Raw genomic sequence first — 18070 nt, 5'->3', positions numbered from 1 at the left:
GGGTTTATCTTGTACTTACTTCTCTTGAATGTTTCATATCCCTCTAGTAGGCAGGACCTGTCTCTCTTTCATATTTGTACTGTCAACACCAAGCATAGTTCCTGACACGTAGTATTTAATAAATGCATACTGATTTTTTGGTAATTAAAAAAAAACTAAGCTCAGGCCAAGTGAAATCGTTTTCTTTGTAGGCTCCTAGTTGCCAAAGATAACAGATTTCTGCTTCCTAGAAAGAGGTGAGCAGGATGAACTTCCCATTCCACTCTTGCCATCCTATTCCACCAAGAACTGCCCTAGAACCTCAGGAAACTAAAAAATGGAAACAGCTCTAATAAGCATCAGTAATGGGACCTTTTTGTGTATGGTAAGGGAAAGCTGGTACAAACAGAAATCCAGAAAGCTCACATTCCCAATTCTGAAACCACATGTGCCAGCTCAACCCAGGGATCACAAGTTGCTGCTTCTAGCCAACCCTACACGAGACTCAATCCTGAAGAATTCTTGTACTTGGAAGAAGCAACTGCCTTCTTGCCCATTGAGCAAGAAGAACAGATCATGTAATGGTCTTTTGCAAGTGCAATAACTGGCACTCTTCTTCCTTGTCTTCTCCATGTGGCAAGTAGCTCTTTTTTCACACTCCTCCATCAGAAACAGTGGATTGCTAAGAACTTAACTAACGCTAATGGCAGCAAGGGCATCCTTTTAGGTCTACCCAAGCCTTTCACCATCGGTGACTTTTCCAAACTTTTCCATCCTTCTATAAGCCTCCTCTGGCTCCTCTCCCCCATCCTCTAAGCTGACAACTTTGCCTCATACTTCACTGAAAAACATGGCTCCTTATTCTCCTTTCCATCTTCTGCCACATGTTTTCCACCTTGTTTCACACGAAGAGGTGGCCTTCTCTTTGTCAAGGCAAATTCCTACCTCATGTACAAGCAATCCCATTCCATGTCTTCTGCAGCAGACTGCCTTCTACTCTCTCATTTATCTTAAATCTCTCTCAGTCTACTAGCTCATTTCCTACTGCCCACAAATAAATTTATATTTCCTCCACCCTTAAAACCCTTCACTGGGGGCAGCTAGATGGTGCAGTGGATAGAGCACCAGCCTTGAAGTCAGGAGGACCTGAATTTAAATCCTCTCTCAGACACAGTACACTTACTAGGTGTGTGAGCCCAGGCAAGTCACTTAACCCCAATTGCCTCACAAACATCAAGAAACAAACAAAAAAATCATAAACAACAACAAAAAACTTCCCAGGCAAGTCACTTAACCCCAATTGCCTCACAAACATCAAGAAACAAACAAAAAAAATTCATAAACAACAACAAAAAACTTCACTGGATGCATCTATTTCTGCTAGCTATCATCCTACATTTCTTTTTCCTTTTTTAAGGGCAGCTAGGTGACACGGTGGATAGTGTGTCTGTTCAGACTTGGAGTTAGGAAGATGGGAATTCAAATATAGTTTCAAACATGTACTATCAGTATCTTAGGCAAATAGTTACAACTTCAATTTGTCTCAGTTTCTTATCTATATAAGGGAAATAATAGTATCACGTAAGGATTGCCCTCTCCTCCCAAGGATTGGGCAGGATTGGTGTGAGGATCAAAGAAGATAATAATTGTAATAGTATGTCATTGTTGTTGCTGTTATTTGTCCTTTGTTCTCAAAGACAATCATAACGTCAGGGACTATGACATGCAATTGATTGCCATTTAATCATGCAATTAATTGCAATTTCATTATTCTTCCTATATCTCTAAACTACACAGAAGATGATTCCAAAACTAAGCTAAAGTCAAATGAAGTTGGGTTTTTTTGTAGACCCCTAATTGCCAAAGATACAGATTTCCGCATCCTAGAAAGAAGAAAGATACTTTCCACCCCACTCTTAAACCATTCTATTCAACCAAGAACTGTGCTAGAATTTATTTGAGGGAGGGGGGAAGTTCCCCAGCTTCATTTCTTCCTTTAAAGTCATCTTGGTCCAGTAGCCAGTGTTGTATGTTTGTCATAATATTTTTTGACTAAACTCTTTGAAAAAGCTGTCTACCATTAATGCTTCTCCTTCCTTTCCTCTCACCCCTTTCTTAACTCTCTGCATTCTGGCTTCAGATCATTTGATCCAGTTATAATACTGAGTCTGTATCTCAAAGAGATCATAAAAGATGGAAAAAATGTTCATAGCAGCTCTTTTTATAATGGCAAGGGGCTGGAAATTGAGTGGATGCCCATCAATTGAGGAATGACAATGTATATGAATATAATGGAATATTGTTCTATAAGAAATGATGAGCAAGCTGATTTCAGAAATGCTTAGAAAGACTTACATGAGTTAATGATGAGTAAAGTGGGTAGAACCAGGAGAATGTTGTACACAGTAACAGCAAGGTTATGTGATGATCAACTGTGATGATGGACTTGGCTCTTCTCAACAATGTGGTGATTCAAGACAATTCCAATAGACTTGGGATTGAAATGCCATCTGCATCCAGAGAAAAAACTATAGAGACCGAACATAGATTGAAACAGCATATTTTCTGGAATATTACTGTTCTGTAAGAAATGACCAACAGGATGATTTCAGAAAGGCCTGGAGAGACTTACATGAACTGATGCTAAGTGAAATGAGCAGGACCAGGAGATCATTATATACTTCAACAACAATACTAGATGATGACTAGTCCTGATGGATCAGGCCATCCTCAGCAACAAGATCAACCAAATCATTTCTAATGGAGCAGTAATGAACTGAACTAACTATACCCAGAAAAAGAACTCTGGGAGATGACTAAAAACCATTACATTGAATTCCCAGTCCCTATATTTATGCACACCTGCATCTTTGATTTCCTTCACAAGCTAATTGTACAATAATTCAGAGTCTGATTCTTTTTGTACAGCAAAATAATGTTTTGGTCATGTATACTTATTGTGTATCTAAGTTATATTTTAATATATTTAACATCTACTGGTCATCCTGCCATTTAGGGGAGGGGGGGGGGTAAGAGGTGAAAAATTGGAACAAGAGGTTTGGCAATTGTTAATGCTGTAAAGTTACCCATGTATATATCCTGTAAATTAAAGGCTATTAAATAAAAAAAAAAAAAAAAAAAAAAAAAAAACAGCATATTTTCACCTTTTTTGTTGTTTGTTTGCTTTTTTTCTCATTTTTTCCCATTTGGCCTGATTTTTCTTGCACATCATGATAAATATGGAAATACTTTAAAAAGGAGTGCGCATGTTTTAAATTAAATGGCTTGTTTTCTTGGGAGGAGAGGGCAAGAGAGAGAGGGATTAAAAAATTTGGAACATAAAGTCTCACAAGGATGAATGTTAAAAACTATATGTATATTTGGAAAAATAAAATATTTTAAAAATAGTATTAGGGACTCCATTTTGCCCTTATCCACTATTTTGTGAAGTTAAGTTTCAACTTCTTGGAAGTCACAAGATTACTACCCCCTCCCAACTGTCACTTGATCTAAGAAATGTCACAAAACTACCCCTTTCCCTCTTTCTTCAGTGTTTTGTGATTCTCCCCAATAATAATAAAACAGTTGTCTCAATGCCTATAATCCACAACTGTTTTTTACTTTCTCCAAATTTATATTAACTCTGTAGAAATCAATAACCAGTGTCCTTGGTCCTGAAAGCCTTGGCCCCAATTTGTTTTTGTAATCATCTGCTTTGCCAAATAAATCGTTTGGCTGAATGAAACTTGGTTTCTTTATTCCACTGTAACAATACCCTGTAAACATCTTAAATTGATCATGTCTAAAACTGAACTCTTCTTCCCCCCCTAAGCCTCCCTTCTTCCAAATTTCCCTTGGGTTGTGGAGGGTACTACCATTTCCTCAGTGATCTAGGTTCATAACCTGAAGAGTCATTTTCAATTCCTCACTTTCTCACTTCCAATATTCAGTGAAGTGCAAGTTATTTCTTCCTCTCTAACATCTCTTGCACATGCTCCTTCTTGCCTCTGGCACTGCCACCAAGTTGATCAGCACTTTATAACTGAACTTTTTCAATAGCCTTCTTGAGGGTCTTCCTGCCTCAAGTTTCCCTCATCCTTTGCTCAGCTATCAGACTGATCTTCCTATAAGCACAGATCTGATCACATTACCCCATTCCCCATTCAATAAATTTCAATAATTCCCTATGCCTCCGGCAAAAAGTAAAAAAAACTCCGCTTGGCTTTTAAATCTCTCTCTAGACTGCCTCCTCCCTTTCCAGTCTTATTATTACCCTTTATACCCTGCCTCCCCTCACTCCATTCTCTGTGATCCAGTGACTGGTTTCCTTGCCATTCCTCATACTAGATACTCCAACTCCCAACTCTAGGCATTTTCACTTTTTGCCCCCTCTTCATCTAGCTTCCTTGACTTCCTTCAAGTCTTAGCTAAAGTACTACCTTCTGCAAGAAGCCTTTCTTTTTTCCTCTTTAATATTAACACTTGCTGTTGATTATTTCCAATTTATCCTCTATATATTTTGTTCATGTGTCACTGTTTGCGTGTTATCTTAATTATGAGACTATATTCAAGGATGGTTTTTTTTTCCCCTTTCTTTGTCTTGCCCTGAGTTTATTAGCACAGGGTCTGGTACATGGAACTGCTTAATCAGTGACTGACTGGTAGACCTGAATCTGACTTTGCACTGACCAGGCTCTTCTGTTTGTCCTTTCCTTAGAACAACAATTGATTCCCTAATCTACATGGATGTATCCACGGTAGAAGCTCACTTTGGGAGTTTGAGAGGTTCAGTTGTCACTGAAGAGAAGTCCCTGGCAACTACTTTAGAACCCTTGGAAAGAGGTAAGTCCAAATTTGGCTTCATCTGGCTAACAGACATTTACTGTCTAAGGACAGCTAAGGTGAAATCTAAAGCCTACAGAGTAGGTCTATAAAATTCTTTTTATTTAGATGAAGTTTAAGTACTAACATCCTGGACAAGCATATTGGCTTGCCCAGTTATTACTGACTATTGTTTTAAGTTTGTTCCTGTCAAATGGGTACTTCTGAGTGTTCTATATTTAGTATTTTTTATGTGCAGGAAAGAAATACTTTTCTGATACATGATTCAGATTGTACATTGACTACCTTTTTACTCCCCTCTTTTGGAGAGACCTAAACATGAGCTAAAAACTAGTTTTAGATAAATCATTCCCTGGAGAACTAGAGTAAGAATTTAATAAGCCATGGGTTTTGGGGTTTTTTTTTTTTCTGTCTCATGGTTTTTCCCCTTTTGATCTGATTTTTCTTGCATAGTATGACAAATTTAGAAATATGTTTAGGGGCAGCTAGGTGGCGCAGTGGATAGAGCACTAGCCCTGAAGTCAGGAGGACCTGAGTTCAAATTTTACCACAGAGACTTAACATTTCCTAGCTATGTGATCCTTGGGCAAGTCACTTAACCTCAATTGCCTCAGTAAAAAAAGAAGAAGAAGAAGAAGGAGAAAAGAAATATATTTAAAACAATTGTACAAGTTTAGCCCATATCAGATTGCTTGCTGTCTTGGGGAAGAGGAGGAGGGAAGAAGAAAGGGGGGAAAATTTGGAACACAAGGTTTTGCAAAGGTGAATGCTGAAAACTATCTTTGCATGTATTGGAAAAATAAAATGCTATTAAAGAGTTTAATAAGCCTAATCTCTTTAACACTGTGCCTTCACTCTGTGATTATTTATCCTGTATGTAGCTTATTTGTATATAGTTGTTCACATGTCCTCTCATTTAGTGAAATGTGAGCATCTGGAGAGTCTGTTCATTTTTATCTTTCTTTGTATCACTAGCATTCATACAATTCCTGGCACATAACAGGTCCTTAATAATTCTTGCAAAACCAATATTTCTACAGGCCTGCCCTGCCTAAGATATTTGTCAAATATGCCAAGACTATTCAGTGCAAAGAAGAATTGTTATCTAAATCATAACATAGTTGGAGAACCTTTTATTGATACAGACAGAAAGAGAAGCAGATGTGAACAAATTGACCCAAATGGCCAAGGACTATGGGGTTAAATTTATTTAAGGATATTCCTAAAGAATGCAATGCAATGGAAAAGTCATGGCATTCGTGATGAATAGGTAGACTAGAAGAAAGCATTCCAAAAAATTGGGAAAGGCATTGCATAGCCTATCTTGCAAAAAAGTTAATTCCATGTATATCAGGAACATCTTTTATGTAGATCATAGAAGATGAGTGAATTATCCTGCAGATACAGATTTTTTATAGGAGAAATTCACAGAAAATCTGATGGTAGGTGGATCCCTAAACAAAACTGTTGCTGAAAAGACTGAATATCACTAACAGGGGTCAACTAGAAAAGCTGAACTATCTTCTCTTACAGTGGTAGAGAAGATGAAAACACATAATCTCATGAGGTTCTGTGGAAGCCGAGATGTATAGTTCAACAATCAGAAAGAGGCAGTGGAGCCAAAGAACTCACCCCAGACTCCAAAATAGTCAGCAGGTTACCTTTTAAGATGATTATGGTTCCATTCCATCTGGACTCATAGTCCAGAGTATAGAGGTGGTGATAAAGATTGAGAATGTAATATGCAATGTATTCTCAGCCTATGAATTTCAAATTACTATTGTATTCCAATCATTCTATAAGAAATTTGAGGAAAATATCTTTATGATATCTAAAAGAAGAGGGGAGACTTGGTGGACTGAGTGACAAAAACTATCCATATTTGGAATACATTAAAATAATCGAGAAGTTTCCTAAAAAACACAAAAAGTTGGTAACAACTATGGTTTCTGGTGATCGTATCTCGTTGTGATTAGACACATTATCTATCCTTGCAGTGTTAACACTGATTGGAACCAACTCCAGATATCTAAAATTCTGGCAGGATATTGCAAACAAACTGGGACCCAATGCCTGCATACTTTAACTAAGGAGATGGCCTGTGCTGAAATCGGCTCGAGTTTAGAGATGAGCAATAGCAGTGAATATCTCAAACTCACAAATCAATACCAAGAAATTGTATTTTTTTAATTTCCCCAGTACCAGAAGAATGGAATGATCAACTGATGCAGAAGTTCACCAAGAAGTTAATCATGATCTCAGGGAATGAATGGGAAGTCAAATATGCCCAAGAAGCAATTTTCAGGATCCAACTCACTCCTAATCATTATGGGAACAGTCTAGGAAGTGTCTTTTATCTGTGCTGGAAGATCTCAGAATCTACCTTAAGAAACAGTTGGTCACAGCATTGTCACAGATTTTGGAAGCTCATACCTATCATACATAGTGGTGGTATGGAGGACAATGGAGACATATAAATATGTAGCTTACTAGATGTTGAACAAAAGCACCAAAATGGAGCACTGCACTATGGCGAGTACGAGATGTCCTGTCTGTCAGGCAGCCAGTGATTCTCAGCGTTGGACTTATACAGCGGCTACCACCAGACATGGAGGCAGAGGAAAACAAAGAAGACTCCTCTCATCTGCCCAATTGGATTTCCAGTTTGATTAACTGCTTCAAGGCATAAGTTTCACCTGCCACATTCCAGTGATTGAAGAAGTATTTGGAGATAGGTACTATCTGAAAGTGTCAATATGCCTTGATGACCTTATTTTCCCTAGGAAGACACTAGAAGAACATGAAAAGAGACTAATGAAAATCTAGGATTGATTAGGGAAAATAATGGACTAATTCTTCCTGAGGACATATTGATGGTATGTATAATGATAACTGGACCAGATGAGGCCCTGGAAGCAGAGGCTGTACATTGGATGGAAAAACAACCTTAATAAAATTTAGAGACCAGCCTGATCAGTAAAGTTTTGTGGAATACACTAGATGGAAAGACCATGTTTTTAGATGTTTCCATTCATGAAAGGCTAGGTTAAGTATGACCATAAGCAGGCTTCAATGGCCAGAATAAATGATCATTGGACTTCTGGATCTATAAGTTCTCTAAAACAGCCCTTCACTTTGTCTCTTTTTTTCTTTTAACTTTTCTTTTTAAAAGACTCCAGCTTCTGGGATAAGAACTCACTATTTGACAAAAATTTCTAGGAAACTGGAAAACAGTATGTCAGAAACTAGGCATTGACCAACACCTAATATCCTATACCAAGATAGCGTCAAATAGGTTCATGATTTAGACAGAAAAGGTAATACCCTAAGCAAATTAGGAGAAAAAGCAATAGTCTGCTTCTCAGATCTATGGAAAAGGGAGGACGTTATTGCCATAAAAGAACTAGAGAATATTAAGAAATATAAAATGAATAATTTTGATTACATTAAATTAAAAATATTTTATACAAATAAAACCAATGCAGCAAAGATTAGAGGGGAAGCAGAAAGCTGGGGAAATTTTTATATCCAGTGTTTCTGATAAAGACCTCATTTCTAAAATAAATAGAAAAGTGACTCAAATTTATAAGAATACAAGCCATTCCCCAATTGATAAATGGTCAAAGGATATGAACAGAAAATTTTCAGATGAAGAAATTAAAGCCGTTTTTAGTCAGATGAAAAAATGCTCTAAATTACTACTCATTAGAGAACTGCAAACTAAGGCAACTCTGAGGTACACTTCAAACCTCTCAGATTGGCTAAAATGACAGGAAAAGATAATGATAAATGTTGGGGGGGGGAGTGGGAAAATTGGGACACTAATACATTGTTGGTTGGAGATGTAAATTGATTCAACCATTTGAGAGCAATTTAGAACTATGCCTAAAGGGTTATCAAACTGTGCAAACCCTTTGATCCAGAGTGTCTGTCTCTATTGAATCTGTATCCCAATGAGATCATAAAAAAGAGAAAAGGACCCATATGTGCAAAATGTATAGTAGCTCTTTTTTTCAAAATTGTAGCTTTTTATTTACAAGATATATGTATGGGTAATTTTTCAGCATTGACCCTTGCAAAACCTTCTGTTCCAACTTTTCCCCTTCTTCCTCCCACTCCCTCCCCCAGATGGCAGGTAGACCAATACATGTTAAATATGTTAAAGTATATGTTAAATACAATATATGTATACATATCCATACAGTTATTTTATAGCAGCTCTTTTTGTAGAGTGGCAAAGAAACTGAATGGATACCCATCAGTTGGAGAATGGTTGAATAAATTATGGTATATGAATTTAATGGAAAATTATTGTTCTATAAGAAATGATGAGCAGACTGATTTCAGAAAAGCTTATAAAGGCTTACACGTATTGATGTTAAGTAAAGTGAGTAGAACCAAGAGAACATTATACACAGCAACGAGACTATGTAATGATTAACTGTGGTGGACTTGGTTCTTTTCAACGATGGATGATTTAAGGCAATTCCAATAGACTTGTGATGGAAAGATCCATCTGCATCCAGAGAGAGGATTTTGGAGATTGAATATGGATCAAAGCATACTATTTTCCCTTTTTTGTTGTTTGTTTACTTGGGTTTTTTCTTTCCAATGTTTTCTTTTTTCCTTTTTGATCTGATTTTTCTTGTGCAGCTTGATGAATATGGAAATATGTTTAGAAGAATTGCACATGTTCGACCTATATTGGATTGCTTGTTCTCTTGAGGAGGAGAAAAGGGGAAAGGAAGGGAGAAAAATTTGGAACACAAGGTTTTGCAAATGTGAATATTGAAAACTATATTTGCATGTATTTAGAAAAATAAAAAGGCATAATAAAAAAAAAAGGAAAGGAAAAATCTTACTTGATAAACCTGAATGGTTCACTATTGATCTCTAGGATCAAAAGCTCCTTTGAGCTTTTAAAATGTTTCAAAAATCTCATTAAAACCTACCTTTCTAACTTTCTGTATTCTGTAGTACAGTCAAACATACCTTAATTCTGTTCCTCACACACAAAATTACATTGCCTACATTTATGCCTTTACAATGACAGTCTCCTATATCTGAAATGTATTCCCACCTGAGGTATACCCTCTTAAAAACCCCTTTTTCCTTTTAAACTCTGCTGTTGATACCTTCTACATGTAGCCTTTCCTGATCCTCCAGTAGCTAATGCTGTTCTCCTCAATTTAAGATCTATTTATTTTGTATGAACTTATTTATGTCACTGTTGCTCCCTACATAGAACATAATGCCCTTGAGGATAAGAACTATTTCTGTTTGGTCTTTGTATCTCCATTGCACAGCATAGTTCTTACAAAAGAGTAAACATTTAATAAATGTGTGATGATTGACCAAATTTAGCTTTGTCTGTCCTCTGAAGTACTGATGTGGAAGCAGCATGTCATAATGTCAAGAATGCTAGATTAGGAGTCAGAGAGCCCAGTTTCTAATACTGCTTCCACTAAATTCCTCTCTACACTAATTGTGTGATCTTAAACAAGTTACTCTTTGAGCTTTGTATTTCCTTATCTGCAAATTGGGAATAGCACCTTATCCTTGACTGCCTCACAGGATTCTTGAGAGGACCAAATGAGAGAAAATCATCACCAGCTACAAATATAGGCTACTACAATAGACAGAAAGAGAGGCATGGGAAATATAAGTAAAACGAATTCCCGGGGGGGGGGGGGGGTGTTGGGAGTAGAACTGTTCCCAAAAGCAGACAAAGAAAATAAACCAGAGAGCATTCATTTATTAAAATGGGCCTTGATAGGATAAGAGTTTGAAGAGACTTAAAAATTATGCCCCATGTGTATGTGCCCCATGTATACATATGACTTATCTCCCTCACTAATGTGAGTTCCTTGGGAGTGGGAACAATCTTACTTTGCAATCTGCATCCCCATTACTTAGCACATTACTTCGCAAATGGTAAGAACTTTTAAAACGCTATAATCATCCATTCATCTATAAGGTTTGAGCATTCACTATAACACATGGGATTTGACTTATCACAAAATAAATACCTGCGTGTCATTGAGAAGAGAATCTTTGGCATTAAAAATAATAATGCTCAATATGACCAAAGGGTTATAAAACCATCCATATCCCTTTACCTAGCAATGCCACTACTAGATATGTATCCCAAAAGAGATAAAAAACAAAAAGAAAAAGAACCTATATGTACCAAAAAAAAAAAAAAACCTGTAGAAAGTCTTTTCTGGAGGCAAAGAATTGTAAATTGAGGGGATACCCATCCTTTGGAGGAATGATTGAATAAATTGTGGTATCTAATTGTATTTATGTATATATGTAAATGTAAATATCAGAATACTGTTGTGTGGTGGGGAATGATGAGCAGGATGCTCTTTAAAAAATGAAAAGAATTCCATGCGCTGATGCAAAGTGCAATGTACAACATATAAAGTAATTTTGTAAGATTATCAGTTATGAATGACATGACTATTCTCAGCAATGCAATGTCATTGGAAATGATGAATGCTATCCATATCCTTATCTGAATGCAGATTGAAGCATACTTTTTTTTTACTTTATTTTTCTTGAGGATTTTTTCTTTTTGGTCTGTTTTCTCTTACAACATGACTATTATGGAAATGTTTTACATGACTATACATGTAAAACCTATATTGAATTGCTTATATTCTTGATGGGGAGGGAGAAATAGAAAAAATCTGGAACTAAAAGTTTAAAAATGAATGTTGGAAGTTGTTTTTGAATATAATTGGGGGGGAAATAAAATACTAAATAAATTTCTAAAAAAGAAAAAAAATAATGCTCAAAAGGTCACTGTGTCTCTCATGTGCCATTCTCCTTCCTTCTGGGACACACAGGATAGCTCTAAGTAGCTATCTACCTTGCTTATGCCCAGTCCCAATTCTCTCTGAGAATGACTATTCCATCATAATGAGAGTTCTTCCCTAAATAATAGTAGCTGCTCACATTTACATAGGTCTTGGCAACTAAGACACTTTTCTCACAACATAAAACAAATATTAGTGCAATTATTCCATTTTTTTACAAATTGAAAAAAACAAGACTCATAGAAGTTGTCACTTGTCTATGGTTCCAAGGTTATTAGCTAAACTCTAATCCAGATCTTCTGGTTTTAGGTCCAATGTTCTTTCCATGACATCATACTAACTTCATCTATATATCTAACTGACAAAGTGTTACACTTTGCTACATAAGAGTTACAATTACCGCTGTATATATCTTGTCAAAATCTTCGACTTCTTTCAACCCTTGCTTTCGATTTTCTTGAAGGGCTTCTTCAAGACATTCATAGAAGATGGCAACTTCTGCTTTTCTCTTTTCTTGCTGTACCAAGCCATAATCAAATATATTCTGGCAAATTTCAACAAATTTGGTTTTGTATGTGAATTTAAAGTTAAGGATCCTCCCATTAAGCTCAGAATCCTCACTAGCAGATCTATTGTCAGATCTTTTATTTTGGTTCCAGTGCCTTAGGATGAAAAGGCTGGAAGAAGTTATTTTATTGGCAAGTACATACTTTCATGAGTATTTTTCTATAATTGATTAATTTGCGTGAATAGATTGAAGAATATATTATGTTAAGGTTACACTGGATTAAAATTTACATGCTGTTGGTAGTAGAAATACAGAAACAATAAACCATCTTATTGATTTACTTTTCATAAACCAGGGGTCAGAGAATTGGGGCCTGAAAGGTGTCCATGTACTTCCCATCATTATCTTTATGAAAAATACTAATTTGATTCAACTTTCCATCTCCAGTAGACATCCTTTCTATAATATCCCCTATAGGTAATCTGGAAGTTATAGTTTTAAGTCCACCTCTGAAGTCCTTTCTTAGGTCTAACCTTCTGCTTGTTCTTATTTACAGGAAATAATTGATTTTCTTCTACTTATACCAAACCTAGCTTCTATTTGCAACTAATAAAAACATGTTCAAGCTGTTATTTTTCCATGACTGCATATGTAAACACACTTGTGAAAAGCTGCCTTGACCACTAGTAGATATGTAGAGCTTCACACCTATATTAAATTCAGAAGTCCCAAGAGTTTGCCAGAGCTCCATCCATCAAGGTTAGATTATATGAATGGTGATTCTCTGTGAAATGAACCCTTTAAGCATTTTTTGGTGTTAGTTTTTTGTTAAAGCAGAAAAAAAGGATATGTCTCCAGTAGTTCCGGAACTCCTGGTAAATAAGCTAACTTGGCAGCTTCAACATCCTCTGAATAAAGGCTGTCAAACAGAAAAGGACCGTTCAGGTATTCAACATAAGCAGCCTGTGAGGGAAAACATGGCAACCAAGAGTGATTCCAAGTTCCATTCTGTTGCCTACTTAGAGTTAATTCTAGTGGGCAACCTGATGAAACTTGAAAGGGACTGGGTATGCTCCTCTCAAGAGCTTTACCAGACCATGCAAATATTCTATTCTCAACTCAAAAAAAAACAAATATCCTGGGTCCAATTTTTTTTCCAATTAATGTGATTTTCACATGAAATCATTCTATTGGAAAAAACAGAAATCGTGATCTTGGGTACTTTATTCCCCCAAAAGGTTAAAAATTATCAGTAAAACTCACTTGGGGAAGGAGGGTACCTTATGTTTTTCTAGCTCTGCTACAGTTGCCATCTCCTCTTCAAGTTTGGCCTGGATCTGATTCTCCCGATGCTTCAATTCATAAATACTATATTGATATTTTGCATCACCAAGTTCCCTCTGTTAAGTAAAAAGAAAATGTTTCCATTATTGGGTATTGTCCCAGGTCTAAAAGAAATTATGTTTGGAACAAGTACCTGTAGTATTCCAATACATGACTTCTCAAACTGTAATGTGATTGTAAGATTGCACAAAGAATTTCACAAAGGAAACTGCACTTTAAAGTTTCCGTTAAATTTTTAAATATTTTCAGTTTATTTGCGATATCAGTTTTTGAATAAAGCCCCTTTCTCATCTTTTGTTTCCCAAGAACATTCTCATCTTCATCTTATAGTGATTCATTTGTTCTTGAGTATGGTAAAAGGTCTAGCCAGAAAGTATAAAATTGCCACTTCTAAACAGAAATTTTATTCTGGTTGTTTAAAACTTGAATAAAGAATAATAGGAAATGGTAAGAGGTAAATTTTATTATATCTCTTTAACAAGCTAAATTTTCTAGTGTTCCAGTTTGATTCTACCCTCTAGCAAAATAAATCACAGAAGTGTGCCGTCTCAATTGAATCAAACACAAGTATAAATTAGTTGTGTACAAATATATAGTCATTTTGAGAAGACAAAAGTGCTTTAATCATTGAAGACTGATGATGCTACCTAGGAAATATTTAGTGATTGACTAAAAGAATCAGACACACTTCCGGCTGCTGTATAAAAATAAATCAGTCCAGTAATAAGCACAAAAAGTAGTTATCTAGTCTACTGGTAGAAGAGCCTTGGTTTGGAGAATTACACTTGCAATTCTCTATTGTAATAGTGGAGAGAGAGGTTTTTCCTCTCTCTCCTTATTCCACTCCATTAATGATGTTATTGGAGAGACTGAACAAATGTAGGACCACACATCTTGCCAGAAGCAAAGAAAGACATACTGACAGATAAATACAAATGCAGAAAGCCAGAAGAAGCTTCTTCAAGAAGCACAACCTCTTGCATCAGAAAAAAAGAAAACTCTAGATTGAAGAAAGACTTCCCAGTTCCTAAAATATCAGAAGTTGTAAAAGTTGATTGTATTCACATGGGAGTTGTATTTATCTGTTATATGTTGTAATCCTCAGTAGAATATAAACTCTTTTGAGAGTTGGAAATGTTTTTCAGAAAATTCAATAAACTTAGCTTTATAAATGATATGTACAGAAGATGGAAGAAGGGAAAGACAAAAGCTCACAAATATTAAAGTGATTAAGATTATTTAGAAAGGGAAAAACACTAATAGCAAGGAGAATTAAATTCCATTCAATACTCTGATTTCCCTACATCTTGATTTTCAAACCCTGACAAAATCACACATTCTTTCTACATTTACATATTCCTAAATATTATATACTTAACAGTCGAGTGTTTTTATATACCAAAAATCCCACTGCTTAATAGGTGAGAAACTAACCAACAAGGTGTTGGATTTGGAATCAAAGGCTCTGAGTTCTAGTCCCAATTCTGTCATGTCATTTGCCTGAGTGATCTTAAACATCATTTTGTTTTAACTTTTGAGGTCTCAGTTTCCTCACCACTAAAATGAAGGGTGGTTTGCATTTGATAGTCTCTAAAGTCAATCCCAGTTAAGATTTTTCTCATAAACAGGACAATGAAAAGAAAAGGAACTTGCCGTGTGTGCATCAATAAGTCTGAAGTCCAGGTATACTAGATCAGGAAGGTAGGCAGTGACAAACAATTTATACTCTTCATCCTCACAGATGGGATTCCCAGCAAGGTTGAGTGAACGTAAATATGTGAATCTCCTCAGATAGATAACCTGTTTCAAATGTTAAAAGAATATTTCAATGTATTACAGGGCAAGAATAAACTTTAAAAAAATTTTCCTATTTTTTCCCTTTCTTATCACTTGAATGCAATATCTTGAAGTTTATGTAATTAGAGTATTAGAATCTATTTTTTTATTACTTAAAATATTACTTCATTGGAAGTAGCCAATCTGTGGCCTGATGCTGTTCTTTTCTAGGAAGCTTGCACACCAGGTAAACAGGCAATTTAAGACTATTTATAGTCATATGGAGAAAAATGTCATATCACTATTGACTAGAAAAATGCAAATTAAAACAATTCTGAAGTACCACCTATCATTTATCATATTTGCTAATATAACAGAAAAGGAAAATGATAAATGTTGAAGGGGATGTGAGAAAATTGGAACACAAAAGCTTCATTGGTAGAATTGTGAACTGATCCAACCATTCTAGAGAATAATTTGGAATTATATACTCAAAGCGCTATAAAAATGTGTATATCCTTTGATTCAGCAAATCCACTATTAGGTAAATATCCCACAAAAATGTTTATAGCAACAATTTTCATGGTGACAAAAAATTGGAAATTGAGGGGATGTCCATAGATTGGGGAATGATTGAACAAATTGGGATATATAATTGTAATGGGAATATTATTGTTCTATAAAAATAACCAGCACGATGATTTCAGAAAAAAAACCGTAAAGATCTACATGAACTAATGCAAAGTGAAGTGCACAAAACCAGGAGAACAGTGTACATAGTAAACAGCAATATTATATGATGATCAATTGTGAATGACTTAGCTATTCTCAGTAATACAATATACAAAAGAATTTCAAAATATTCATGATGAAAAATGCTATTCACATCCAGAGAAAGAACATGTTCTTGTCTACTATCTTAGAAAGAGGGAAGAAGAGTAGGGAGGGAGAGAATTTAAAAAAATAAACATTTAAATGAATGTTAACAATTGCATATGTAGTTGTGAAAAATAATAAAATATTTTTAAATTGATCTCACAAAGAAATGCAGAAAAGCAACAATGTTAAATATCTTTTTCTGATCATAATTCAAAAAATACATTCAATAAAGAACCTTTGAGGCATAAATTAAAAATTAATTATAAATTAAATAAAATATTTCTAAAGAATTGGTGGGTCAAAGAACAAATCATAGCAATTATCAAAAATTTCATTAGAGAATGACAATAATGAGACAACATGCTAAAATTTGTGAGATACAATCAAAATATTACTTAGGGGAAATTTTATATTCCTAAATTCTTATATAAATAAAAGAGAAAAGGAATGAATTAATACACCAAAATGGAAATCCTGAAAATCAAAGATGAAATTAATAAAATTGAAAGAAAAAAATTGAACTAATAAATAAAACTAGGAGCTGTTATTAAAAAAAACCAAATCAATGAAATAGATAAGCCCATTATCTCATTTAATTTATAAAAAGAAAGAAAAAAACATATTACTAGTATCAAAAATTTAAAATGTGACATCACAACCAAAGAAGAAATAAAAGCAATTAGTTTTTGCCCAACTATATGCCCATAAAACTGTTACTTAAATAAAATGAATGAATATTTATAAAAGTATAAGTTGTTTAGATTAACAGTACAGGAAGTATAATACTTAAATAACCCCATTTACTTAAAAAAAAATTAAGCTTGACATAAATGGACTTTTACAGAAAAAAAAAACCCAGGATCCAATGGATTTACAAATGAATTCTATCTACCAAATAGAGAACAATTAATTCCAATACTACAAAAATTGTTAGAAAAAATAGGTAAAGGAAAAGCCAACCAAATCCCTTTCCATGACATAAATATAGTCTTAATACTTAAACCAAGGAAAAGAAAGAATATAGACCAATTTCCCTAGTGAATATTGAAGCAAAATTTTTAGATAAAATGCCTAATATCAAGGAGATTACAACAATGTATCCTAAAGATAATATACTATGACAATTCTGGATTTATACCAAAAATGCAAAGTTAATTTAATATTAGGAAATCTATAAGTATAATTGATCATATCATTAACAAAAACAAAAAAATTATATGATTATTTCAATAGATGCAGAAAAATGCATGACAAATATGGAAATTTGTTTATATTTATATTTTACCTATACTGGATTGCTTGCTGGCTAGGGGAGGGGTTGAAGCGAGAGGGACAAAAATTTGAATCACAAAGTTTTGCAAAGATGAATGTTGAAAACTATCTTTGTAGGTGTTTGGAAAAATAAAATGCTATCAAAACTAATAAATGCAAGAATCTTTTGATAAATATAGCACTCATTCCTATTAAAATGCATAAAAATAAATGCATCTTTTCTTAAAATGTATCTTTTTTTAGATAAAAAATATCTAAAACCAAGAACAAGAATTATCTGTAGGGAGATAAAATAGAAGTCTTCCCAATAAGATCAGGAGTAAAGCAAGAAAGTCTATTATCCCCATTACTATTCAATATTGTACTATAAATGCTAAGTATGGTTAAGATAAGAAAAAGAAATGGAATAAATATAGGCATTGAGGAAATAAAATTATCCTTTCTTGAAGATAATATGATGATTTACTCAGAGAACTAGAAAATTAGTGAAAAAAACTAACAACAAAATCCACCCATGCTATAATTCCACAGCAGTCAGTGTTTTGTACTGCAAAAAAAAAAAAAAAAAAAAAAAAACCCTCTTCAGGAGAGCAGAAAAGAGGTAAAGGGCCAGGACAAGTATCTGGGCTTTAAATAAAGCTCAACA

At 34.7% G+C, this 18070-nt stretch overlaps 2 protein-coding genes across 4 annotated transcripts in view; one reads left to right on the top strand and one right to left on the bottom strand.

The window, feature by feature from the left end:
• The window catches only part of ATPAF2 (ATP synthase mitochondrial F1 complex assembly factor 2), a 60739-nt gene extending 52788 nt beyond the window's left edge, over positions 1–7951 (top strand). Inside the window, exons 8-9 of the transcript XR_004229582.1 lie at positions 4697–4821; positions 7021–7951. The gene's annotated coding sequence lies outside the window, so the exon portion shown is untranslated. The remainder of the gene's footprint in view (positions 1–4696; positions 4822–7020) is intronic.
• DRC3 (dynein regulatory complex subunit 3) overlaps positions 1–18070 on the bottom strand; it is a 106469-nt gene that overhangs the window by 40148 nt on the left and 48251 nt on the right. For all 3 annotated transcript variants that reach the window (XM_031938511.1, XM_031938508.1, XM_031938513.1), the window contains 4 exons: positions 15151–15297; positions 13434–13553; positions 13004–13116; positions 12046–12220 (listed from right to left, as the gene is read on the bottom strand). In XM_031938511.1, coding sequence (XP_031794371.1) covers positions 12046–12220; positions 13004–13116; positions 13434–13553; positions 15151–15297 — 555 coding nt within the window. The remainder of the gene's footprint in view (positions 1–12045; positions 12221–13003; positions 13117–13433; positions 13554–15150; positions 15298–18070) is intronic.

The sequence above is a fragment of the Sarcophilus harrisii genome, chromosome 1, assembly GCF_902635505.1.
Source record: "Sarcophilus harrisii chromosome 1, mSarHar1.11, whole genome shotgun sequence".
Lineage (NCBI taxonomy): Eukaryota > Metazoa > Chordata > Mammalia > Dasyuromorphia > Dasyuridae > Sarcophilus > Sarcophilus harrisii.
This window is presented reverse-complemented; position numbering and strand designations above follow the sequence as displayed.